The sequence below is a fragment of the Oenanthe melanoleuca genome, chromosome 7 (genome assembly GCF_029582105.1).
Source record: "Oenanthe melanoleuca isolate GR-GAL-2019-014 chromosome 7, OMel1.0, whole genome shotgun sequence".
Lineage (NCBI taxonomy): Eukaryota > Metazoa > Chordata > Aves > Passeriformes > Muscicapidae > Oenanthe > Oenanthe melanoleuca.
Genome location: NC_079341.1, coordinates 6741226 through 6769199, shown reverse-complemented (window position 1 = coordinate 6769199; position 27974 = coordinate 6741226). Strand labels below are relative to the sequence as shown.

General features: G+C 38.6%; 1 protein-coding gene across 1 annotated transcript in view; it reads left to right on the top strand.

Annotated features, from left to right (window-relative positions):
• Nucleotides 1-27974, top strand: part of CALCRL (calcitonin receptor like receptor) — a 61116-nt gene that overhangs the window by 17706 nt on the left and 15436 nt on the right. Inside the window, exons 2-10 of the mRNA XM_056496175.1 lie at nucleotides 13471-13570; nucleotides 14562-14706; nucleotides 16182-16292; nucleotides 17201-17313; nucleotides 19667-19758; nucleotides 24348-24474; nucleotides 25851-26004; nucleotides 27191-27251; nucleotides 27354-27420. Coding sequence (XP_056352150.1) covers nucleotides 13471-13570; nucleotides 14562-14706; nucleotides 16182-16292; nucleotides 17201-17313; nucleotides 19667-19758; nucleotides 24348-24474; nucleotides 25851-26004; nucleotides 27191-27251; nucleotides 27354-27420 — 970 coding nt within the window. The remainder of the gene's footprint in view (nucleotides 1-13470; nucleotides 13571-14561; nucleotides 14707-16181; nucleotides 16293-17200; nucleotides 17314-19666; nucleotides 19759-24347; nucleotides 24475-25850; nucleotides 26005-27190; nucleotides 27252-27353; nucleotides 27421-27974) is intronic.

Genomic DNA, 27974 nt, shown 5'->3' with positions numbered 1-27974 from the left:
TGAAGGAATCAGGAAAATCAAATATGACCAATTAGTAGATTACCAGAATCAGACATTTCAGTCACCTTTCTCAATGCCTGTCTATTACAGGGGATTGTTACTTAATGGGGATGTGGCACTGAAGTTTCACTAGACCAAGTAGATTTCCAGCTTCCAGTTTCCAGCTGGGAGTTGCAGGTAGAGCATGATGTGAAGCTGTATCTGTTTGGTTATTGGGGCAGGGTGTGTAAGAGGTAGATTGTCTCACTCGAATAACAGTTAGCACTGAGAATTCCTTGTGGAAGATGTTCCTTCAACCTCCCTAGTGAGTGGTATTAACACCCAAACCACAGCCTTAGAAGGGATTTCTGTCCTGAGACTATCTCAGAGGCAGGAAAGTGCAACTCCAGGTGAAAGACTGGTAAAAGACTGATAATTTTTTAGCAGAAATACTGATTTAAATTTTCCTGATTTTTCATTTCTCTGGGTTTTCTCTTAACCCAAGGAATTTTATTGTCTACTTTCAGTCTTTCTGATGAAAATCCCAACAGAAATGAATGATAAATCCATTTCTAATTGCTGAATTAATATTTAAATCTCAGTTGTGACATAACATGCAAACTGGTGGTGGGAAAGTCTCTTAGATTCCTTTCTTTTTTTCTCTTGAACATGTTAAGGGTTTTATTACTTATGGCCTTCAAAAACTGTCAGTTTCTGTAGGCTTTTCAAAAACTGTAAATCCAAACGAACTGATCCTAAACACTGCACTTTCTCACCAGTATTCACTCCTACAGAGAAGGAAAATTATCTGTATTAGAAGCTGAAATTTATTTATATTCCACAGACTGTCTGTCAGACATGAAGCTGGTTAAAATACCTCCCACAATAGATATGTCTGTAATAGCCACATATGGCTTAAGAATTATTTCACAAAGCCCTTACTGAATATATCTACCGACTCTCAACTCTTTGATTTAGGATCAGGGTTTGTTTTTTTTAATTCTCTTGCTCTCGTCTTCCCTTTGTATTTTTTTTTCTGGTGCTTCTCTGTGACCTTACAGGAAAAGCTGCATTGAAGTACTATTTTTTATTATTTTCTTGCTAGAACTGAAATAATTTTCTTCACAGGGTAATGATTCTACATTTGGTAGCATTATATATTTTCAGTAGCAGACTTGGCTCCCAGATTTGGAATAGACTGAATGTCCCATCAGTTTGGTAGTCTGATTTTCAACAGATGCTTTAGGGTCATATTTCATGTAATGTCTGACCCTCAGAGATCACCAGCCAAGTGGGGTTCAGAGTTCAGATCTCTGGGTGATGGCCACTTCAGATTTAAAATTCTCTATTCCTTAAAAGCACTCTTCAAAAGTGTCTTTCTGTTCTCCAAAGCTTTGTAAAGTGGTGTAATGAAGCAGTCTGATGATCAATAATGATTTCAAATATAGAAGTTGTCTGGTGGCAGTAACATGAGAATGGGTTTACTTATTCTGGTGGTTGCAAATGATGCTTTCTGATATCTCAGCATCTTACTGAAAAAATATTGGAAATTATGTCATTTAGAGTAGAAAACCCAAATACATGTAAAGTTGTCAGTGTCTTTCTTGATCAAGGTCTGTATCTAATCCGTTCTATGCTTGGCTTGGACAAAGCTAAAAGTACTTTGCCTCCTGGTCTATCAAACGTTTCTATGTTACCTGGAATACCTAATGCCATCCTTAAAATGCCACTAGTTTTGGAATGATGTACAGGAAGTGTTTAGCTCTACACAGTCAGTAAAGGCTTGGGATATCATAAGAAAACACCAAGAATAAAAATGATTGTGTGATTTCTATACACTATACTCATCATTGAGCAATAATAAAATAAATTTGTGTGGTACTTGTTTTTCTAATACTCTCTTGAGAAAGGGAAATATGTTTACTGGTTGGGGAGGAAGCCAACCAGGCTTTATTCCTGCAAATTTGTATTTCTTTTGGAATCCTGGAGGAGTTGTGGCAATAAGAAGTTAGCTTATGAAATGTTACCTGTTGCTTGTGTGGTGTAGGCCTGTATCAATTGCCAGGCATTTTTGCTTCCATAAAATCACTGGTGGGGTCAGTAAGACATGTACCTGTTATAGAATTCACCTGTCAGCAAGACTTGCATCCAGTTAGAATTTAGTACAGAAATCCTATGTCTGTTACCTTAATATAACTCCTTTGGAGAAACACAGCCAGTTGTTCTTAGAGCTTCAGAAGAGAACACAATTCTCTCCCCAGCATATATGCTGATTAATTCAGAATATCTCATTCATTACCTGCTTGTTTCAGCAAATATCCTGCTCTATCAACAGCAGGAGGAAGCCAATGCAGGAGAAATCTGGATTTCACCAAAGGAAGCTTGGCATAAGCTACCATGATAGAAATAAATGCAGGAGATTTTTTTGTGTCCAAATGGTTCCCTCACTTGGGTGATGTTGTTTCCGATGGCTCTAGCAATGTCAAGGCCATTGATGATGAAAGTTCTGTGCTGTTTTCCCCACTGCTTGGAAAATTCTCTCTCCCTCCTCCCTCCCTTCCCTCCCCAACCAAATCCCTGCCAAGCAAGCAGCTGTGAACAAAATTTCTCAGAAAGAGGAATTTGAATTTTCATATGCTCTGTGGAACAGGGTGCACAAATGCAGCTTTGGGAGGGTTATAGTTAAGGGGGGATGCAAGTCCAGATCTTTGCAGGTGCATGAAATGGATGAAACTTTTGAGATGTCTTACTAAGTTAAAGAGTACAGGGAGAAAAACATTTAAAATGCATTTCTTGATGGGTTTTGGTACCTCAGCCTGAGGGAAGTAATGCCGGCAAATTTGATGTCCAAGCTGTGTATGAAAGCCAAACTAATGTCTGAGAGTTGTGCACTGGTATCTGAGACACTGACTGAATGATGGCAGGATCTGATCTGTACAAATTCAAACCCAAATGATTATTTTTTAACTTAATTTGGGTATAATATCCCTATAAAAGCTTCCCATCAAATTCCATGCATTTTGTTCCTGCCAAGGACTTTTTTCTGGAGTGTGAAATCAGTCTGAGACTTCTGTGAGGTTTATTTTTCTCAAGGAAAATAAATGCAGGATGTGAGTTTGCAGAAAATATGGGCACCTATATTAAAGCCACATCGTATTTTTCATGCTTGCAGTGGAAATTTTCATTTGCTTGCAGTTTTGACAAGCTTTAAACTGAGATTTTCCATTACATTTCCTGTCTTTATATTATTGTTAATGTTACATCTGGAGGGGAGATAATGTGTTTAAATGTATAAATTGTGTGCAAATAAAATTTGCATGCAATTCATGACCAGAATAGCTGTGCTTGATGCACATTCATCTGCTGTAGCTATAGTGCTTGATATGTAATATTTGATCTTGTCCAAGTGAGACTCCAGTTTATCAATGTAGAGATGTTTGTGTCCAACTTATGTAGTATTTTTAATGTTCATAGTATTTTATTTTGGTTTTCATTCAGGTAAGAGAGGCCGGAATACTGCAAAAGGATATGGAAAAGTCTGTTTGTAATTAAAGGAACACTAATTGGACTTTAGGGACTGTGTGTAAGATACACTGGTCTTTCCCACGGCCACACCCTGAGCATATGATCTTCAACTGAATTCATGGAAACATTCACACTGCTTCCTACAGATTGCAGCTGGCACTGTCTGTAAAATCCCTGCCTCTCGGAGAGAGAGGGGTTTATGTGATAATTGCAGCGCCGGTTCCATTCTGCAGCTCCGTGCAGCAGATGGGTGTGCTGTGAGAAGAGCAGAGCACACAAAGCCGGCGTGCAGAAAGCTGGGATGTGGCACTGCCACAGTGTGGGGCTGGGAGAGAGGGCCCTGCTGACCCTCAGAAGTGTGTGTGGCTTTCAGACTGCGTGCCAGCCAAATTGTCGGCTCCCCCACCAGCTGCTCTTGCTATTTCAAACTTTTCACGTCTTTCACGGCAGCAGCAGATCTGCAAGCAGAATTTTTTCAGTGGCACAGATTCCCTTCTCTGTTAACAGCATGAAAAAGTAACAGGGTGTCAACTGAAGTATAAGGCCAGCTAGACTTGTTCCTGTCCAGTTTTCAGCATTATTACTCTCTAGTATTTCAGAATGTGAATTAAGACTTCAAGATGCAATTGCTGGACAAATTTGAATATTAGAAAAGGCTTAGCTTCTTTCTTTCAGGTAAGAATTATATACAATTTCAGATGGAAGAAATTTTGCCTAAGTGGTATTTCAGAAAAGATATAGAAATGTGTTATTTCAGTTAGTGCTAAAGATTTCTACTTAGATACTCTTACTCAGACTAAAAGACTGAGCTCAAGCCAAAAAGAAATTACTCTTTTAAAAAAGTAAGTGCACAATGATAGTTCATAAAGATCAACACTCAAATATGTTCTAGGTGGTTGAAAATGGTATTGCCTGTCCAAAGAGTCATAAGTGCCCTTTGGGGGATTGGATGTAACAAAACATGTTGAGAGTCTGAAGTTTATACTGGTGCCAGTTATTTTTTGCCCTCTGTGTCCAGGTCAGAATGAGGAATGCATTGGGCAAATACTGGGAGGGGTTACTGCAGCCACTGGGCAGTTTGCCTCTGTTCCAAGGATCTCATTTTGTTAAGCTGATTAGTCAATTACTTTGATCTTCTAATTGACTTTTAAACTGACAACATCTCTAGCAAAGTGTTTCTTTCTCCTAGATGTTTTGGCCCCTGTCAGACTTTTGCTTATATCAATATTCCTGTGAGTGTGGCAGGGCATGGATGAAATTGAAGGTAATTCCCATTTCAAAGACTTAGAAACAACCTCAGGTAATACCTCAGTTTGGCAAAACTAATGTTAACTCAGACTGACAGAAAATAACATTAATGCAAAATACCATTGACCTTAGCAATATCTTGGTATGTATCATCTGAAGGAAATGTGGGCAGAGGATGGGAAAGCCTTCTATCACTGCCTCCTTTATGGCTGTTTTAAGATGATTTCTGCAGCTAGTCTATGAGGAGAAAGAGAGAGCTATCTCCCTGTATATGTGATAAAAAGGAAGGCTCTGGTTGTTAATGTAAAGAGAAGAGCTTTGATGTTGTGTTCTTAGCCTGCCCTTCAAGGATGTGCATTCATGATTTTCTTCCATTAGAGGTCATTCCCAAGCCTTTGCCCTCCTCCCCTGCCTCCATAGGTGGGTACACCAATAGGCAGGTATGGACCTTTAGAAGATATAGAAGGTAATTTCTTCCATACTATCAAGATTAACGACCTCTGGTTTAACTTCCTTGAGCCTCACCGACTCCTTTACAGCCAGCATGCCCTGTGTGAGCCCAGCTTAAACCATTTGCTCTTAAAATGCCATTTTAGTAATGCAAAAACATAGGAAAGATGGGGAATATCTGCATCTAATTAAGGCAAAGGAGACAGGCTGCAGAACACTAGAATTCAAAAGGTTGGTTTTGGCTGCTGCTTGTTCTTGGCTTTTCTGCAGGATGGATTAGTAGTTTTGATAATTTAGCACAGTATATCATGAATTGTCTAATATTCAAAGGCTGAAATATTCCAGAGCTTGCACTTTTGACTTCTGGCATGTGAAATTTTAAATTTAAGAGGAAATGTTCTGAACTGTGGTGACTTAGGTTGACCTGGTAAAGGCTTTGAACCAGCTGGTGGTTTATTTTGTTTTAAATAAGTATACCAAGCTGATTTTTTCTAAAGCTGCCTTAAATTTACCTGAAGTTTTTTTGGACTAGTAAATGCATCAGAAATATCTCATGAGAGAAAATGTTAATATTTGGCATGAAGTTTCCATCTGAAATTTCATCCTTAGCCAGACTAAAACTATTGCCAGTGAAAGCTGCCTTGGGGATATTTTAGTTCTCTATACTGCATTCCGGGTTTTGGTTTGGTTGTTGTTGTTTGGGGAGCTTTTTAAGTAAAAGAAAGAAATGCAACACAGAATCAGAAGACTATAGTGCTTCTGACATTTCCATGAAGACTTTATTTCTCAACTTTGTTCATCTGTTCTGGTCAAGTGATTGACCAAAGGTGAACCCAAAGTTGGGACACCGGTTCTGATGCAGTGGCTGCACCAGCACTTTGTTTGTTTATCCTGGCAAAAGCAGTTCCCTTTCCTGGCCACCTGCTCCCTCCCCATCAGCTCTGAGCTGCTGCTGTGCCACAGGCCACCTGAAAATTAACAATTTCATTTAAAAATCACATTTTGAAACTTTATCACTTTATTTATGACTGAATGAGAATATGTTTGTGCATAAATATTCACACTTGTAAATATGAATCTAAAGGAAACTGGTGTAAAACCTGTAAGTGTCATAGGATATGCTCAGCTGTCAAACTGGGCTGGAGCCAATGAGAAAAAGCCTGAGTGGTAAACTCTGAAAAAAACAAAAGTCCTGGTACATTTTGCTTAACCCATTTTCCCATTGCCTTGTTCTGACCTTGAGAAAAGTCTTTGAACTGTGGAAATACTGTTCTTGTAAAATTAGCATGTGTCAATGAAGAAATAACAAAAAACTTTTAAAACTCAGCCAGTTGAGAAAATTACTTCATGTCGTAAACATTTTCACAAAGAAACCTTTGGATCTCTTTTGGGTCATTACTTGGTAAACAGCATCAAACAGAGTCATTCAAATAAAAAACACTGCCTGAAAGGGGCACACAGAGCAGCAGTACACTCTGCAGCTTTTTAGCAGCAGTGGCTGGGAAAAAAATCCCACTTCAGCATCTCAACAAGGGGTGTTACTCAAGTCCTAAGGTTCATTTGCTTAATTCATAAATTCATACTGTCTTTGCTTTAATTCAAAGCAGAAATAATTTTGCTTGAAGGTGGAGAAATTTTCTTTGGAGACCTATTCTGTATTTTTCACATGTCATAGGACTTCTGAAATTGAAAGGGACGGTGAAGCACATGGAGTGTATCTCTGCTCCTGGCAGGACTACCTAAAGTTAAATTTTATGGCTGAGAGTATCATCCATATCCAAATGTATCTAGGTAAATATATACCTAGTTACAATGTGAGAGCTCTCCAACTTGTTAAAGCATGAAACCCATGGAAAGCATCAAATGCCATGAGCGATTCCCTTTTATTTAAAATAGCATGTTAATTGGAATATCCTTGCCACATCACAGCAGTTGTTTTGGAAGAAGTAAAATTTCAGGGAAGTTTACTGGATATATTTCAATCCATTTTTAAAATTACCATAAGAGGAATATAATACAGTTTAAAAAAAAATTAAAAAGGAAGTACCCAAACTAAATCATCTTGATCCATCAGCTATTAGAATTTAATCATTCTAGTCTGCCATCATGTTACTTTCAGTTAATAGTTGGTTTTAGGTTGTTTGATAGTGGATTTTTACAGGTAACTTTGTTCAGCAGAACAGCCTCCCTGCAAAGTTGCTTTGTGCTTGAGTGACTGCTCTGGAATTTCAGTGCCTGGCTTGCAGAACTTTGAACTGAACGTGGTGAGATATGCCTGGCAGCATATGTTGCTGTGCTGGTGGATTTTAGTCGTGAAGACACAGCTGAGTTAGGGCTATGGGCTGAAAAGGGTTAAGCTTGTAAAATAAGGATAAAAATGTGCTTTTCACAACAGTAGTCAAATAGCACTCACTGGAAAGTCTGGAGGCATTAAGAACTATAAACTGTTGGAAGTTACATTTGCCTCTCTTGAGAGTAAAGCCCCAGCAGTCTCTTGGTAAAGATTTTCTTTTGCCAGAATCTCTGTTGCCTTCCTTTAACGACTAGTTCCTCAGGAGAGACAAATAATTTTACTTTGCTTCAATATTTTTTAAAATTCCTGTGCTGCATTTCTTTGGCAGGGTTAGATATCCTGCTGACTTGTAACTATAACCTCCACTGAGTCCTTGCCATTCTTCCACATGGTATTGCATGATCTGTACTGCTGCTTTGTGTGTCCTGGAGTCAGTAGGAAGTTCATCATACTGGACAAGGAGGGGCAGAGCCTTCATAATTTATAGGGAAAGCATGGAGAGCACAAGGGCCAAGAGGAGACTTCTCAGTGTAAAATCAAGGAGGAAATACTCTTACCATTTTTATCACTGGAAATCCTGTTTTAAAGAGCCAAAATTGGTGTGATGGACAGAACCACAAAAAATCTGCTCTGTAGTCTGCTGTGTGAAGAGGAGTAATGTTGACCAAAGAGAGAAATGGTAGAATATACCAGGAGAAAACCTTGTAGACATTCCCTCCTCCAAAATCTTATTTGGAGAGCTTTGTTGTGGTGGCATTTTTTGCTCCATTTTTTTGGTTGCTTTTGATTTTAACTGGACCTCCTTAGAATAACTTGCAGTGTTATCCACACCTGTGAACTGATCAAAAGAACTGTTAGAAAATAGAGGAAAACTAGGACCACTATCACTCTGTCATAGGTTCTTGTAACTTTAGGTGTTACTGAAACTGGCCACGAGTGTTGCCAATTACTGCTAGTAATTTCTCTTGGGTGCAGGTGACAAAACTTATCTGAATGGTTGCCAAAAGCTATTCATGGGAAGAAGCACCCAGGAGTAATTTAATCTGTGTAATCTCATATGCAGATGGTTCTGCAATCTCTGCGAGGCCTCTGACATGCAGCCAGAGAGATGCAGAAACAAAAGCAAAACGTGTGCTAATAAAGAGAATACAAGATGTGAAACACCTTAGTGAGCCAGTCCTAATTTCCTACTTGCACAGACCTGTACCAAGAGACCAGCACAGCACACAGCCCAGGATTAAACAGCGAGGACTTTCCCTTACTGAGCTGAACTTCCACCTGCACAACGAAGGTGCTGTAGAATAACTCTGGGATAAATTGAGATATGCCACTGTGTTTCTTTATTTCTTTTAATCCTCAAATACCATTGCTCCACAGCTTCTTCCTAGGAGAAACTCCTGGAAAGAAAGGTAGAGAGAGAATGTTTGTGTGGCATTGTTTTATTTACCTTTACTTTCAAGCTCTCTAATTTTTAGGTGGATGGAGTAATTCCCACACATACAGCTGTAAGCAGTTATGGGATACCATTGAGCAGTTTGTTCAATTCCTGGCAAAAGTGATTCCCTCAGAAAAAAAGGCAGATTACCCAAACAGGAAGATTTCCAAACTGCCTTACACTGTTCTCTAGTATAAGGGTGGAGAGTTTGCAGTCCATGTCCAGGACTCAGTGAATCTGGGGTATATTATTGTTTGCTGCCCACTTGCAAAGCCCTTTTAGTCAGAGCAACATTTCCCACAAAGTTTATGTGAGTGAAGATACAAGTGGAGGCTCTATCTGTAATTCCGTTGGAGGCTACTGGTTTTGTTGGTTTGGGGGAGTTTTTTATTAATAGTGCAATTTGAACAACAATTCAAATTAGGAACATTTTGAAAAGTATTGGGCATTTTCCAACTTGTTTTTCTTGCCTTCATCTTGGGCTGAAACAACCAGGTTTTAAATACTTCAAGTTGTATGTCTCCCTCCAAAAAGAGCCAGAAGTAACAAAATTGTCAAGAAAATACCCATTCTGACTCCGTTTTCAGATGAAGGTTATGTCTGTATGCAAACATGTTTAAGTTCAGTGTTACAAGGTTACAGCACACTGCAAGGTTTGTAATTTACTCTGCACAAGTTTTGTGGCTTTCTTTTTGTTGTCATTAAAAAAGGTTGGTTTGTTGGCTTCTGGGCAAATTAGAGATGACCAAGTAGTGAAAAACGTTTGGGCATTTATGGATGGGCCGTATGTAGGATCTCCCTCCTGTCCCACTCGCACAGAGTTGCATTCTCACTTGAGGTCAGATTTGAAAACTGCTTGAGGTGGAATCTGATTGTGTTTTTTGTTTTGTACTAAATGTGATTTTCAAATTCAAAGAAATTATTTTTTTTTTCTTTTTAATGACTGCTTTTTTTAACCCTTTTACTGTGAGGTTTAAACGGGAAGTGTCTGGGGCTCATCAAGGGTGCCACTTACTCCTGGGAGGATGGGGAAAAGTTAAAAGTAGAAACAGCTGATGAGGCAGGCTGGCTCTGTAGAGAAAGCGGGAGGAAGAGAAATGGGAACATCTGTTAAAGCTATACCAGTGACTATTTTAGATAAGTCCAGCTTGCAGTTCCTTTTTAATTCCTCATTCTTCAGTAGGTGTCACTGCTATCAGTGACAAGCACAACATAGGCCACCGTTAATGGCAGCTCCTTTTTTGTTGTTGTTTTGTTTTGTTTAAGTAATCTCAGTCTTCACTAAATGCACAAACATGCACCAGAAATAAAAATGATATTTCGAAGATCTGGTTTACTGTTTCAGTTCCCCAATTCTTTTCTCACTGATGTCCCTTCTTAGTGGGAAAGTACTTCAGCCAGAGGACTGCCTGTAGCTGTAGTGTTGTCTATACTACCTCAGTTTCAGTAAATCCCAGCCCTACTGGCTTTTGTGCAGATTCCCACTGTCACAGAGTGGACTCAAGGGATTAATTCAACATAGATTAATATCAATCCAATGCAGTTCTTTTCTCTGCTCACAAGTGGACTTGTCAGACTTGCAGTAGCAGAACAGCTTGGGAAGCATAATTATTTAAGGAAACCTAAGAATGGTCTCTTTTCATTATTAATTTCTTGTGGGCCTAGTATCTCCCAGCTTTGAGAAGGAAAGAACTTTCAGAGAATTTGGTTTGGTTTGTATCTCATCAGAGCAGATGAATAATGAAACCAGCCTGACTTTTTTAGCAGTACTGGCTTGCTGCCTCAGTCAATGGAATATATTACTGTCTCTCCCAAAGAAAGTTCTTAATTTTCCTTGGAAATGGCTTGTCCAGATTAACTGGAATAAATGTTGAGTGAATGAATTCATGCAGTGATGCAAGAAATGCTTTTCTGCAGTCCAAACAGGCATCTGAATGACCTTCATCCTGTGTTTTGTAATTAAGTCCATAAGTAGTGATGTTTAGAAAAAGGCAGTGGTTAGGGTTTTCTTTCTCTATATATGTTAGCAACTGACAGAAATGAGTGGAAAGCATAGAGTGCATTATAGGCTTGACTTAACATTTTTTCTCCTGAGAAGACTTAAAAATTTAGCAGCATATACTGGAGCAGTTGATAGGAAATGTCTACAAAATCACTAGGGATGAAAAGACTTGGACCATTAAAGGAACTGAGCTAAGGGGATGACTTTTGATATCATGAAAGAGAAATAAACTTTGACTCTGAATCAAAGCAGATAATTTCTGCCTTTGTTTATACGATGTATCTTTCAGATAAATTAAAATAAGCAAGGCTAAGTGAGAGCAATATAAAAACATGCATTTTAAATTTTTTATCCAACATTTGTTTTAGCATAAGGATTTTTGGGACTACTGTGGAGAAAATTATTTTGATCTGTTAGATCGGTATAGAAAAACATGAACTAAATTATAGTTGCTATTTTCTTCTTGGTTCATCTCTTGTCTTGTCCTGTGCATGTAATTTGTGGATTTTAACCCTGCACAGATGTGCTCTGTCATACTTGGGAGAGAAAATATTACTGACTTACTTTACAGTAAGTTATTAATTCCAATTTCCTTAGAAGGTCAGGGCTTTTTCCCCTAGGAAAACAGACACAGCTGTAAATGAATGGAATGTGATAGGTTTGAATTAATCACACTTGCCCCAAGTAGTTCAGCAGAATTGAGCTCATATTGCCCTTCTGTTAATTTACATATACTTTAGATATCTGGTTTTAGTCAAGCCTTAGTCACTGTACAAAGATTTTAGATTTTTCTTTAGTTAACAGATATGGGTCTTTAAAGTTATCTATTCACTTTAGTTCTTGTCAAGTGGATTATCCAGGGAATAAGTAGCTCAAACCAAGGATATCTTTCATGTATGCTAATTTGTCTTCCTCTAAGTGTTTTAAGAGCCTTCAGATTTGAATTTCAGAGCTCACCTGTGCAATTTGCAGCAATCAGTGTTCCAGGATTGCATGCCACTGGCAAAAATAGAAGGAAGATTATGGATACAACTTTAGTCTAACAGGCACAGGGGTTAAACAGGCACAGCTGATTTTACCACACATTTCTTGTCTTTGCATCAGGCTGTGCAATAAACAGCAGTTATTTCATATTTAGTAGTCAATAATGTCCCACAAGATGCTGTTTATTGTACTGTAGTTGTATTAGGAGGACCCAGTCCAGTGTTAAAGCAGAAAAGGAGCAATGTTGAATATTTGATTTTTGTGACTGAGACAGGTGGTGGGTTTTCTTTTAATAAGAATTTTGTACCATTATCTCTGCTGGCCAATGTACAGCCAATTGTTTGTCATCCCCCATTCTCTCATAGCACATCACTGCTGAATAAGAAAAACTTGGAAAGATGAGAGCAGCTGTGATGTGAGGGGGAATGTGCTTGGGTCAGGACCCAGGTTTGTGTGTGGGTGCAGCACCCACAGCCCTCTGCATTCTCTGGCCCTGGGGTCTCTGAGCTGTGGGAGGGACTTGGGGTATGCTAGGATTGTGTCTTAAATCACAGTGTGAGAGTTGGAATGAATTCATCTGTACCAGGGAACTGAACTCACACACATTGTTGCTTTTATTTTAGCTGAGAATAACTTCATTAATGCTACTGCAGTGAGATACTTGGATTTTTGAAATGCAGCTTAGTTGTAATGACTAAACTGAGTATGCAGAGGTCTTTTTCCATGATGCAATCAGAAGAAAAGCTCTTAGCTCAGTTCCAGGCCCAGCTTTGTGATCATCTCAGGATACTTCAGGATGCTGAAATATGAAAAGACAGAACTCCCTGACATTCCCCTTCCTTTTGAGGCAGTTTTCACAGCAGGGTTGCACTAGATAGATGGTCTGTGTGCTTCATAAATAGTGGTGTATGTTTTGGTGAATTTGTCACTTCAAGAATCAATTTCAAGAAGAGTCTGCAGTATAAGGTGGTCATAGCTGGCTTGGGTATTTGTAATTTCTTCAAATGACAGATAAAGAAACTATTTTACAGCTCACAATGAATTCTTGCATTGCTGCTATCATCCTTACAAAGCTGGAAGTTCAGGATCAAGTGGCTTCTCACTAGATCAGTTATTCCAGAAATGGCAAAATTAAATATCAGGAGATATGAAGAAAATGGGAAATAAATGTGTGTGTTTGAAAGTCTGAGTGTATTTGAGGGAACCCACCTGCAGTTTGCTGTGGTCTCCCAAAGGCAGAGATGGCCCCAAGTGCAGTTTGTGTCTTGGGGCTGGTGCCAGGCACCTGGGAAAAACTCTCTGAAGGTGTTGGTTGAGGTAGCAGTGCAGGAAAATCCTGCTGCTGGAGTTCAGTGCTGAGGAACTGAGTGCTTGTTTTAGTACCATATTGTGCAGCCCTGTGTGTTTCACATGGCATCACTGTGTGTGAAAAGAAGCAAAGAGGGCCTCCATCAATCTATTTTAGTTCAGAAATAAAATATTAAAGTCTTTTATCAGTTTTGGCTTTCATTGATTGCTCAATTTCTTTTTCTTTTTTTTTTTTTTCTATTGCAGTTTGAGTTCATTCAGCTACGACATAAAATTGACTGCACCAGATATAAAAATGACAAAAATCTGGATCACATTTTTGCTACTCTTCTTATCAGTTACTATGGTGAGTCTTATGAATTTTTAAAATCACTTCCAGTTTTAACAGCCCTGTAGAGAGTACCAAAGAAATTATTAATATGGAAGTGCAGAAAGAGCTAATTTTGTGTTCAAATGTAGCTTCTGTACAACAGGATCTTTATCTACCTTCTGTTGTCCATTAAATTCCTTTGGCAAAGGAACAGAAATAGTATTTACCTCTGCTGAATCCAGAATACTCACTGCTGGCTAAGAACAGTGGAGAAGTGACACAGAGGCAGTAGCCTCCATACCCCAGGAAGAGGAGGAGGCAACTGATTGAGATTCAGAGGCATCCTCAGAAATTTTAATTTCATCCCTTGTACAACAGTGGTACAATATTTCAATCTGCAGCTTTGTTTTTCTGTGAAGCTTAATAGCTCCTCATAAAATATTTAATTCTTTTTTAAAATGCACTTAAAAGGTTCAGGTTTTGCTAAAGATCAACCTTCCTAAGATTTTTTTAATTTTAATAACTATCAAAGTGTATGTATTGTCTTTTGAATAACGTTCTCTATTTTGAGGGTTGACTTTATGGTTCATCAGATTACAGAGAAACCAAATAGCTCTGGACAAGCTAAATGCTTCAGTGCATGAAATGTATGGCAGGTCTTTTTTCGTAAAGGATCATTTTGGGCCTGACTGAAATGTCTCTCAGACTAAACTTTGATATATTTCACTGGGTTTTACAGAAGCTGTTCATATGCTTCTGACTGTCTTAGTGCTTTCTGTGCATATTGCCATTCTTATTTACAAATCTTGCCAATTGTTCCTACCCCATGCTCGTTCAGCAAACATTTATCAAGACTCAATAGTAAGAATTCCTAAATTAACCAGAAAAACATAAAATCATGTTGTCAGTAATAAGATTTGAAGATCAGGAAAATAATATTTAAAGTACACTATTTGAAAAGATTGATATTGAAAAAGTTTATATTGGAGCTTGTATGTGTTTGCTAAAAGAAGTGTTTTTCTCTTAGTTCTTTGCCACTGCTACTCCAGCTGAGGGACATCAGAACACCACAATGGACTTTGCCCAGCTGAGTGTCACACGGAATAAAATCATGACAGCACAGTATGAATGCTACCAGCAGATTATGCAAGACCCTATTCACAAGAAAGAAGGTAGAGGTTGCTTTCCCATGAGGTTTTACTAATGCAAGTGGTCAACAGAAATTATTTCTGTAATTCAGGATCCTTTAGTTATATTAATTTCTTATCTTGCTAACAATTATATTCCACGTTGTAACAATATTTTCCCAATTTTTTTATTAACATTATTTCAGGATGCATGAAGTAATGTGTTATACTGGCTGCCCGTAGAACCACTTCTGATATAGCACAAAGCTTTTCTTAGTGATGAAATAAGAAAATGATAATTTAAGTAGATATCTATATTAAAATTTCATGACTAATTAATCTTACCACCTTATTTCATTTCATGCTCTTATTATACCTCTGTCTGCCTGGTCACATCTGCCTTTAAAAATTGTAAGTACCTTAATCCACACAGTTTCCCTGCTCTGAGGGTTGTGCTGGTGTCATTATTGCTTTTCCTGATAAGTCACTGACTCCACTTGTCACTGTGTTCACTTGGTAGCTTCTTGAAATACTGAGTGGTTTTTGAGGCAAGGAAAGGTGATTGTGTTCTTCTACAAAGAGATTTTTCTCTTCCAAAATGATTATTTGGAGGAACTGAGAGTCTGGAGGTCAGAAATGGATACAAAGATGGTAGTGTGAGTTATGCCCAAACATAAGGGGGCCTCACAGCCTCAGGAGGATCTGCACAAATGGGAGAATCTTCAGATGAGGAGGAATTACACCATGTTTGAGAACTGCAGCCTTTGAGATGGGGACATTATTAAGTCTTTAAAAGAAAACTGAAGTGAGATAATAAAAACATCTTGAGATTTGTAGAGAGGCACACAGTCATTCTGCATGCCTTTTGGGAAAGAAGCTGTTTATAAAATGCCAGCTTATTCTCAAGGGAGGTTTATTTTAGATGTTGAAATGTGTGTGAGCAATGAGGCATTGGAACAGCTCTTGAGGGACACTGAATTCCCTGTTCCTGGGGCACTTAGGGAAGTGTTTGTCCACAGTGACCGCTGCAGGCTCAGCCCAGCCTGGGGCAGAGCAGCTGTGCCTGCCTCCCAGCCAGGCTTTCTCATGGCTCCTGGGATGCCACCGTGTTTTCTGTGAATGAGAAAACATATGTATAGGCTTGGTATGCATCCAAAATATAAATAAATTTACTAAGGCCATCTTTGAAATCGTGAGGCTAAGGTACATTATTGAGTTGACTTACAGGATTCATTATATGAATTGATTTAGGAGTTTTTGCCCACCATGTTCTGGATCTGAGGTTTGCTAATTGTAGATGTAGGCCATTTCAAGGTGATGAGACAAGATTTTAAAATATGTTCATAGAAATGTATGTATAAGGAGCTATCTATTAAGTGAAGTTTTAATCAACCACTGCTCAATCTTTTCTCTTTTCTTCTCATTGCTGCAAACCAACCTTATCCAGTCCTAGACCTTACCTTTGAAAGACCATTCTGAAGCAGGAGTTACTTTATTCCCAGGTCTCTATCTGATTGCAGGTCCTTACTGCAACAGGACCTGGGATGGCTGGTTGTGCTGGAGTGATGTTGCTGCTGGGACCGTGTCAGTGCAGCGTTGTCCTGACTACTTTCAGGATTTCAACCCATCAGGTATGAGTGCATTGCCTTCTACATCAATGTTATTTCTCACTGAAATGAGAGTCTGGAGCTTTAATGTCTCTTGTTTGCCTCACTCAAGTCATTAATGCTCCCGGATTTCAGAAACTCAAGACCCATTATTTAAATTTTCCTTTTATCACATAGAAAACTGACAAGTTACTTATTTTCTTTTCTGAACTGTGTCCCTGAGGGATTCTGTAGATTAGGGAGTAGGAATTGAAGTTAGAACATACTTCTCTCCTCTTAGGCATGAGCTTTTCTGACAGACAAGCAGAAATATGACTTACTCCTTTACTTCAGTTAAACAGCTGAAGTTGACAAAGAGTTTCTCCCACTTCGAATCACTTCCTGTTTCTGTGGGCTAAGCTTTGTGAGCATGTGGAAAATGTCATGGATTTCTTTGTATTTCCCAGGGTCTATTCATGCCCCTATTTGATGATAGAAATCATTGTGTTTCCAGCAATTTTCCAGTTTGGTTCTTGAACAGTTTTGCTATTTATGTTTTCCTGCCTGCCCAATACTAATTTCTTGTTAGGCTTCAGATTCCACCTTGGATATTAAGCAAGCAATTTAAATATTCTTGTCACTTCTTCTGGTAGTTCTCTAACAGTTAGTTCAATGTATTTTGGTGCTTAATGGATTGGAGAGAGAAAATCTATTTGTTTTCTTAAGGCAAATCACATCATCGGTTGCCCCTGCCAAACAAAAGCAACGGCCTCGAGTTTCTCAGAACTCATAGTAACAAGCAAAGTCTCTCTAGTCATATTAATAAAACTGTCATTTTTTTGCCAATCTTTATTAAATACTTGGCATTAGGAAGGAGAATTTCAGTGCTGATCGTTGTGCTTTTCTTTCACTTTTCTTCTTTTGTTTTTTCATTCCATCAATTTTGTTTGCAGAAAAAGTTACAAAGATCTGTGATCCAAATGGGAATTGGTTTAGACACCCAGAAAGCAACAGGACATGGACAAACTACACCCTGTGCACTATCTATACCCATGAGAAAGTGAAGGTAGGAGAGGAATGAGTGCATGGTACCTGAGTCAAGAAACTGAACTGAGAATCTTTACAAGTTTCCAAACTCAAAAGGCAACAGTTGATGCAACAATGCTTTGAGCAATTTCCTATATATCAAAAGTAGCCTCTGTACTTGTGTAGGTCTATGTATAGATGCTACTTTTATAGACTTCAGTTTATCTTGAACGTGCCCATCCATTAAAAGATTTAGAAAAACAAAATCTCTAAATGACCTCTTACAGTTACCTTGTGAAATGAAGGATACAGTGGGCAAAACTGCATATTCTTTCCAATTCCCCAACTCTATGTCCACTAATATTCCTTATGTTTATGAAACATTCTGTCGTGGGAAGAGGCAGTAAATTGAAACTGTAAATTCCCAAGAATCAGGAATACAAACTACAGACCAGGACAGGCTGTAAATTAATTTGGACCTCGTGTTAAAGGGTTCAGTAGTAGCTGTTTCAAGAAATCTGACCTGTAGTAGCATTTCTAACTGCCTGCACCATTGCTGTTGAGTGCCTTAGGGTACCTAAAAACCATATTGGGCAAAGATGGTTACAAATAAGGCACTTTATTATTGCTTTTTCTCAAATCATGAGACTTTTGCTAATGGTAGTTTAATTCTATTAGCAGAATTGCCGTAATTCATTGATTCTTGCTAATATTAGGCTGGGAATGGAGGATATTATTCAGAAAGGAGCAGATCTATGACAATCCCACTTTATGAATAAAGAGGTAGTTTCTCTCAGGTTGTTTTGCCAACATATTTCAACTCTTGTCACAAATCTGAAGCCATTGTATGGAATAGCAGCTCTAAAGAAAGCCTTGCTGCAGTTGTGTGTTGTTATTCTCAGCAGCATTACCTCCTCACTGTGCTGAGACACTGCACAGTAGCTCTGGCTGTTGTGAATTATTAATTCTCATTGTTACTGCCCTCAGCAGTGCTTCCTGCTGTACCATGCTTTTGTGCCCATTATAAATTGTGGGGCAATCTCTAAATCCTTAAAATTCCCTTCTGCATAGATTGGTCACTGAGTGAGGGGGTGATATAGGAAATGGACTTGCCATAGAATGGTTGTTGTCATTTATACATCTCAAATTTTAGCATTTTGAGATAATGCTTGATTTTTGTCACTCACAAATTTTTCACTTTGCACATTTCACAATAAGTTCCACTTATATCTATTGCACTGCTGTTTGTTTTTTCTTTTTTTTTTAAAGGAAGTTATCTCCTTTTAAAAAGTAATTATAATTTGAAAATTTCTAGCACACATCGAGAGTTACTCTTGTTTCATCTTACAACCTACTTAAAGCTTTACCTGTAATCTTTTTATATTACCTCCAAAGTCAGTGTATACAGCAAGCTGCAATTACTCTGTCCTTACTTGGAATGATAAGTTCAGGGCATACACAGAGTTTGCAGTATGTGAGCATTTGGATATGTGCTCTAACTCTCCCTGTGTAACCCAACTAGTTCTGCTTTATTGTGATAGTATAAGGTTCAACCTCAAAATCTTAATTTCCTTATGTGCCAAATGATAACCTTACATTTAATGCAGCAAGTGTTTTTTGCAAGACAGGTTCCATGACTGAAAGCAAGCGTTTGTTACTTTCTGATAAAATTAATCAGCTAATTAATATATTAGCTACAAGAATTAATGATAACATAAACATATTCCAAATATTAAATCACCAGTTCCTTTTTTTTAACCTTTTTTCTCTACCCAGATTTTCATAATTCCATAATTGACAGTAGGCTTATTTAACATAACATAATATTGAAACATAATTATGACTGTTTAACATAGTGGTCTTTGTGATTTTTGAGCCATTGTTAATTTTTTTCATGCCCTTCCTAAAATGCTCAATAAAAACTGAATTTCCAGTGCCATAATCATAGCTCACTTTGAAGGAAGTATCTTTAAATGCTGAGAAAAAATCTGTGGGGAAAAAATTATATAAATTCATACAGGGAGCATGTGCTTTACTTCAGAGTTGTGTTAAGAGAGGGATCAAGACTCAAACAGCAATGCACCCAGTACAGGAACTTAAACAGATTTATATAAATACTCAGAAAAAAACCATAGCACTGTATATGGAAACTTGGTGTTTTAACTGGTAAATTTTAGTGATTTCTTCAATTAATCTGCTGTGTTCCCTATGGAGGGAGATTTCAGTAGGATGTTGTTTGACAGGATTCTGGACTTGTTCCATCATTACTTGAAATGGCTTTGGGGTTTTTTTTGTAGTATTATAGTCACCTTAACTGCAAGAGGAGATGTATAAGTATGTGCTTTATCATTAGTAGCTCTGTCTGAATCACTTGGCTTTGTTTTTTGTTGCAGACTGCTCTGAACTTGTATTACTTGGCCATCATCGGACACGGTCTTTCAATTGTATCCCTTCTGATTTCTCTTGGCATATTCTTTTATTTTAAGTAAGTATGTTTAAAATCCTTCATCAAATCCCAGTGGTGGCCACAGTCCTGGCTTCAGTGCTTTGGAACACCAGCCACCCAAATAAAATTAGATGAAGAAGGAAGGTGAAGAAAGCCGGTATATAGATTTGCTGTTAGACTTTATACTGTGACAAAAAATTGAGGTTTCTTTTCTCAGAAACCTAAAATCAAAAACCTGCAACCCAATAACTGTAGAATATATTGAAAATAGGAACTGGGAAAATGTTTGCTCATTATGGGTTTGTGATGTCTGGGTTTTTTTAGAGGTAAGTTACAGCATGGACACTAGGAATTGGACTCCATCCTTGTGGGTCTCTTCCAAGTCCGGATGTTCTGTGATTCTGTGTTATGCCAAGCATCAACTGAGCTAAAGAGCAAGTCAAACCAAAATAGTGATGACATTTGATAGGTACAGTAACATCCCAAAGCACTACTCACAAAATATGACAACTGTAAGGGAAGTAAGCCTAAGAGCTACAATAGAAATAGAAATAATAACAATAATCCCATTTTTTTTATTCACAGTATTGTGTATGAGAGGCTTGTCATCTCCTGACTAACAGTTATGATGTCACCTTCTTGAAAGGACGTTTGAGCAGTGTATCACCACTGCCCCAACAGCTCATAATAGAATACACAGGCCATTTAAAATTAGTCTTATTACTTCATATTTGGTGAATTTTCTTTCCTTCCCTATGAAAGGCTCCTTTTTTTTTTTTTTTTTTCTTGTCCTTTAAGAAGCTGCTGAGGCCTGGTGGAAAGGTGAACCCAGGAGTGCTGCCACATGAGCAGAGCTGAGAAAGACAAGTTGTTCCCTGTGCCAGCTGCTGCCATGCTCAGTGTGGGCTTCCCTTGTCAGCCTGGTTTAATCATTTCATAAACACCTTCTCCCTGGCAATGCACATCTGCTCCTCACACTCACCTACTCCTGCCCCTGTGCCCTGCTGCCTCACTCCAGCTTCCCTTTCCTCCTGATATTTAAACAGGAATAGCAGACACACTGCCAGGGGATGCTGCTTTTCTCATGATGTGGGCTTTGATTAGGTGGAGGCAGCTGATAGCTGACTTTAAAGAAGTTCTTTTTAGTCACATCAGGCTGAAAGCAGTGCCTCCACTTTAGCTGTGCATTATTTTCCCAGGCTTCCACAGCATTTCTGCATATCTCCAACAAATAGGAGTGTTTCAACTTTGTAGCCCTTTTTTTGAAACCCAGTATTCAAGATGACATTTCAGCTTTTTCTGGTCTTGTTTCATAAAGGAAAACACATATAATTGTTTTTCAATCAATTTATTTTTATATGATCTGTAAAAACAATTCTTCTTTTGGAATTCACTTTCCTTCCATAAACTCAATGTGTGAAATGGCTCTGAGTCATAAGAGCTTTCATTTTGCATAAAAAAGGTTGGTGCTGTTGCAATAAACGTCACAAAGGTTAGCAGACTAAATATCTAATGTGACAAGAAAAATGCTTTAACACGGGGGAAAGAAAGAGATTTGGAGTAGGATATGATTTTGTAAGTTCCCAGAGAGTCAAGCATGCTTTTTCTATACCATAATATGAAAACCAAAGTGATTTCATCTTTGCTTGTGGCACTTAGTGCAAAAGCAGGTGAACAGTTGTGCTGCCATCCTGTGTCATATTTGTCTCACCATCCAGGGATTTTCTTCTCTGGGAGCAGGATCATCCTTCCTCAGAGAACTGCATGGAATGAATCCAGACCCACAAACCACATTTTCTAGACTGTGGTTATGTTGGGATATAAAAGGAAATTACAAATTCAAAGGAAGCTAAGGAAAGTCCTCTGCAAGCTGTTCTCTTGAGATGTACAGTTCCTCTAAAGTATTTTTAGTAGCAGAAGGGTATTTAAGGACCTAGATTAATACCAGGATGTATTATATATCAGCAAAGGCTTGGATAATTATTCATAGCTTTAACAGGTGGACTTTTTTTTTTTTCTATTGTGGGGGGTGTCTTTGAATTTGTCATTTCCAAAACTTTTATTCTGTAAGTCATTGGACGTTTCCAGACAACATTTGCTGGATTTCTGATCATTAGGATGTCTTTGGATTTGACTAGAAATTTGGAACTTTTCCCCAAAAGAAATATCAACTGTTTGGGATTTGAATTATTTTTTAGGACTAAAATTTTTCTGCATTTTATGTTTGCATTTTAAATTTTGTTTTTTCTTCAGAAAATTTTCTGCTTGGAAATACTTTGTCCAGTTTGTGACTTGTGTTCCCCGAGGTCACTGGAGTTCTTGGTTTAACAGAATGAAACAGGTCATTAACTTGGAACTCTGAACATGTCTGAAAACTCATCTATGAGACACAAAAGTAGTTTCTTGCAGTGTCTCTACTTTCTTATTCTGTTACATACTTGAGATCATGCACATGTTGCAAATGTTAAAATAATGGTATGGTTTTCATAAAGAAGGAAAAACAAGGCAAGAAAAGCAGGGTTTAGGATAAAGGGGAGCCCCCACCCCTCCCAACAAAATTCAAAGCAGCCAGAAAAAAAACCCAAACAAACCCACCTGAAATAAAGGAGTTGTTGATCAAGTGCCATGTCAAATCCCATGACAGCATTCACAGAGGAGAGCAGCACTGTGCTAAAGAGAGAGTGGACAAAGCACTGATTATTGGATTGTTATGGAGACAGGAGCTACCTAAGTCACTCAGTTAATGCCATCTGAACAGATAATTCCCCTTAGGTGCATGTGTGGATCTCACTGCTTGAGTTTTGCAGTATTGAAATACCTTAAAAACTTCTCAAACCCACTTAGGGGCTTTTGAAAATGCTAACTTTTTTTTGGAGAAATTAATTTTTCCCTAATTCCCAGGATATACAGGAGTCAAAAAAGTAGGAAGTCTGTTTTTTATTTTACTACACATGGTTTAATTGAAGGGTTGGTCATTCAAATGTATGTAGATCATAAATAAGAGAATTAAGTGATAAAAGGATATTATGTCATTAAGAAAAACAGAAAAAAAGGAATATAGGAAGAATAACAGAAGAGGGAGGGTGCGGAAGCTTAGGAAGAATCTTTTTATTACCAAAAACAGTCTTAGTTTTTAAATGTCATCAGTCTTGCTTTCTGTTTCTGGTCCGGTGATCCTTTCAGCCCTTTCATGCATGGGTGGAGGTGGGTGTGGATGGGTGTGTTTGAATATTCAACAGGAACAGCTGCGGGATGACCCGGAGAGATGGCCCCATTAGCTGTACGTGCTCTTCCTTGCCTGAGCCTTGAGTCTTAACAATAAGCAGACAGAATTCCAGAGTTTTTCAGGACTTGTTTACACAAAGCCCTTCGCTGGAATCTAGCATTGTCTCTCTTTTCATATATGAACCATACAGGGGAAAAAACATATAATAATACATTTTCAAAGAACGTAAGACCCTGCATGTTGTAACAATTAAAGTTTATCTGTTTGGGGCATTAAAACAAGACTCAAAATCTTAAACAGCCTAATGGCATATATTTTTTCCTCAAATTCAAATGCAACCCCATTTTCCATATTTTGGAGGCTTTCTTTTGTATTTTCTTCAGCCAAATAACATGTGGCAAACTCAGTTTTCTGTGGGTCCCTTTTAATAGCAGCACTGGTTTCTAGAGGGGCTTCCTTCCCCTGCTTTTAGTGCCTTGGGCTCAGGCTGTCCCAGGGCTGGCACAGTGGGTGCTGTGAGCTCAGGGATCTGTGGGTGCTTTGTACAGTGCCCTGTGAGAGCTGCAAAGGAAGCAGCCCAGATCTGCCTATGGCCAGGCTTATGGGGCTGCCCTTTTTTTCTTTGGGTCACCTTCATTGTTCTTTCATTTGTCAGCAGTTTTCAATATACTACTCCAGCCTTTGTGAAGATTCTATATCTGCATTTCTCTGAAAAAATGTAAAGGTCTTCCTTCCATCCTCTCAAATTAAAAATTAATCCTCCTTTATCATTTCTAGGCATATTATTTGAAGAAAACTTGATTTATTTTTTTTTCCTTGGGTGACAGAATAGACATGGCCCCTGCTGCTCTTTAGAATGTGTTTCTGATTTCTCTCAGTGGCATGTGTGTAAGTGATAGATGTTGGGGGAGATTTGCATAATTTGGTTATTTAGATATTTCTCTAGCTTTAGGCTGAAGGAAGAAAAATGACAAGGATATGAGTAGCAGGAATTACCCTCAAAAGATCTGAACAGATTTGAGTAAATAGAAACAGGGTAAGACAGCTTCATCAAGCACAGGTGTGATAGGTGCTTGGGAAAGTTAAATCCATGGAATAAGTAATTGGAAAATTCTTCAGGTACTAACCAAAAAAAGGTAAATAATCTGAAAATTATTATCAGCATTTAAATCATTTTCAGCTGGCCACTACAAAGGAGGTCCTTCACTATAAACATACTGGGTCTAAATGTTCATGATTTCTTCCTTTTGGTGTATTACATTTGCTCTGGACCTGAAGAAAGGGTTGATGTAAGACTTGTTAGTAAGATCAAGAGCTCTAGCATTTCAAAATGTCAGAGTTGTCCCCAAGTACACATAGCTGTCCTCCCATGTACTCATTTGTTCTTGTTTCTCTTTTCTAGGAGCTTGAGTTGCCAAAGGATTACCCTGCATAAAAATCTGTTTTTCTCTTTTGTTTGCAACTCTGTTGTAACAATAATTTCACTGACAGCCGTTGCCAACAACCAGGAATTAGTTGCAACGAACCCAGTAAGTGCAAGTCTGTTTGCCAGCCGTGTTTGTTTGAATGGCTGGAGCAGCTCAGCAGAGGTGGGAGCTGCACAGCTGATGGAATGCTGTGTGTGGCGGGGTTACAGCGTTCCTGCCCGTGTGACGAAGCACAGCAGATGGCTCACAGTGCCTGGGACATTGCACATTCGAGGTTGTGAAATAGTGAAAGTGTTTGAAGGGACTGAGCTTACTGAACGCCTCTTCCCAGCTCCACAGAGTCGCTTTGGCTCTGAAACAACTGCAGGAAAGCCTGTTCTAGATGGTGTCAGGGAGGCTGACTGCTGAATTCACCAAGGAAAAAAGGTTTTGTAAGGTATTTTAGTTCCTTCTGCTAGTTTCTTATGGCTTTAACTTGGTCATCTTCAGTTAAAATAAGAACAATTTATTTTTGCAACACAAAAGCCTAAAGATGAAGCATACAAACAAACAAATCCCTAGCTCTGGCTTTATTGTTATTTAGACACAGAAGATAAATCTTAATTCTGTGGAAGTTAGGATAAAACTCCAGAAGTTGAATTGAGTAAAAAGATAATTTCCTTTTCTCCTGTAGAAGCAGTCATCAATATGCTGGAAAACATACCTGGGATAGCTGCTAATAATCATCATCAAGTGAGTTAGGTAGCAGAAAATGGTAAAACAATATTGGGTTTTGGTTTGTTTTAAGCTAAGTGGTAGAAAGAGAACAATCAAACAGGCAGCAATACTGGAAGGAGGGAAAAAAGGATTTAATGTGACCAAATCTGCAAATTAGCTGTTGCTCCTTGTTCACAACCTCAATAAATTATATTATAGCACTTGAACTGTATAATATTTTTTTTAATTAAGCTAAGTACAAATAAATGCCAGGCTTCTCCAGAACCTACTGCAAGCTCTTGGTCCCTAGGTGCAGTTATGAGTATGTTAAAACTCGAAGTACTGTAAGCATTTCAAAAACATGAATTGTTCTCTGGGGTAGTTATATGTTGTGATGGGTAAAGCTGAGAGGGATTACCCACATTAAAGTACATTTCTTGTGGGGTTACTATCAGATAATTCAAGGATTTTGAATGGTTAAGTGTGGCAAGATTTGCAATAAGGCAAAATATCATAACAGCATTCTACCACACCTGAGCATCTCGGGGTCCTTGTGCATGAATAATAAAAATCCAGTCTCAGTTATTAGTTTTCTGTCACCATAAAGTTGGGATTGTAATGCCATAAAGATTCTATTTTAAAAAGTAAATAAATATGTAATTGTATTTGAAAACAGAATAAACATTACCTCAAGTGGTATTTTTTCCGCTTTGCAAATAAAGCTCTGAGATTTCTACAAATTAAAAATTTATATTATACTCTGTTTTTTTTTTCCCCTGCAGGTTAGTTGCAAAGTGTCACAGTTCATCTACCTGTACCTGATGGGTTGCAACTATTTTTGGATGCTGTGTGAAGGCATTTACCTGCACACTCTGATTGTGGTGGCTGTTTTTGCTGAGAAGCAGCACTTGATGTGGTATTACCTTCTTGGCTGGGGTATGTCATTTCAGCTTGTATATTTTCAGGACAATGCAGCCTCTTCCTCCTTCAAACAGCTGTACCTTTGCCTCTCTGAGCTGTAGCTTTGAGTGACAGTGGCACACCCCAATTCTTTGTCTGTAGTGTTTTAAGAAGCTTAGAAATATTAATGTAGGAAGCTGTGTGTACCCTCTGCTGAGAGAGAGAGAGATTATGCATTTCTGGAGTCAGGAAGTGACTCCTCCTTTGTATAGAGAAAATAGTCTCCTATTATAAAAAAGATCTTAAGAAGTAATTATTCATTGTTCCTCACCTCGAAGATGTTTATTTTCAGAGAAGTCTCTTCGTGCCTAGGGTGGAGAGTCAGAACTGAGTTAGAGACGGCTGAGGGTTTATTTTTCCAGCAGTTCCATTTGACCTGTGCTGCTCACTAAGCAAACGCAGAATAGCTATAACTGAAGATCTCAAGTAGTATCAATAGGAAAACTAATAAGCCAAGCCTGCTCACTTCAGATAATGCACAAGGGCTTATTCACAGAGTGGAAGTGAAGGCTCTGGCAGCCTTGCTGTATTGGCACACTCAGCTCCAATGGGACCTGGTACCTGGGTCACGGTCCCACTGCAGGCACAGCTGAGCTGTGGCTGGAAGGTCACAGGTGCTCAGCAGCTCCTGAAGATCAGGTACTAGCAGAGTGTCAAGGGCCCCAGATGGCTAATTTGCTTATTCTTTTAAAATGTTTCCATTTTGCTTGATTTCCTGAGTCTAATTTCAAAGTTTTTTTCTAAATACAGCAAGGTATTGATGCTTTGTCCTCATACCAGTGAGAACATGCTCACCATGGTCATGCTGTTAAAGCTGTGTTCATGTATGCAGCCACCACTTTAATATTACCTTCTATTTGATGCTACTGCAGATTGAAAAGCAGCTGTGTTAATGGAGGTCACTTGTTATGTTCTAAAAAATGAAAAGTTGATTTTCCTTTCCTGTGTGTTGCTATGGATTTCTTGGCAAGTCAGTGGGAATAAGGTTTCATACAGCCCTCAGAAAGAAATCTAAGAAAAGAAAGTTTAAATTGGTCCATGTTAGTTTATTTTCTCTGCAGGTATATAGTTTGGGTGAGGTGAAAATACAGAAGATTGCAAGTTTGCTTAGTTATTAACCAGGTTTTACTAATGGAGAAAATACTTTTTTTTTTCTCCACAGGTTTTCCACTGATCCCTGCCTGCATACATGCTGTTGCAAGAAGTTTATATTATAATGACAAGTAAGTAGTTTCAGCTTGCTTTGCAAAGCTTTTATATTTTCTGTAAGGTACAAAATAAACCAAAGCTAATAAATGCCTTTTTTTCCCGTTTGCATTCTGTAGTTGTTGGATCAGCTCTGATACTCATCTGCTTTACATCATCCATGGCCCTATTTGTGCTGCTCTCTTGGTAAGCATTTTTCAAATACTATTTTGTTTTCTTGTTTGTTTTCTGGCTGCTCTTGGTGGGCTTACAAAGGTCAGAGCTTTAAGCTGACATTTAGAGGTCACTGTCACTTGTGAGTCTGCTGCTTAGCACAGCAGGTGCCTCAGACACAAGGATCTGTGCCTCTGGTCCTTTGAGAAACTCAAGGTTTGCAATGTTGATTATCATTCCACTCAAATGCTAGTGACGAGGAAGGACTAAACCTTATCTGGAGTACTTGAGGGAAATTTAAAATCCTTCCTTTAGCTGAGAATGCTCCTCATGCCCAGACTAATTGTCAGGTGGACCCTGCTAGAAGCCACATTGTGTGCTGTGGCCAAACAGCCACCAGACTGTCTGAGCTTCAGGGAGAGGGGGCTTGGATTCCAGGACTGACTGTGGGTGGAATATGGTATGGAGAGAAGCTAGAGCAGGCACTTTGTGAGACAACCAGTGCAGTACCTGTGACTGCCCCTGTTCTGATACTAATTTAGCACTGTCTGCTTTGGCCACTGGGGTATTGCAGCTCCTCTGCTTCT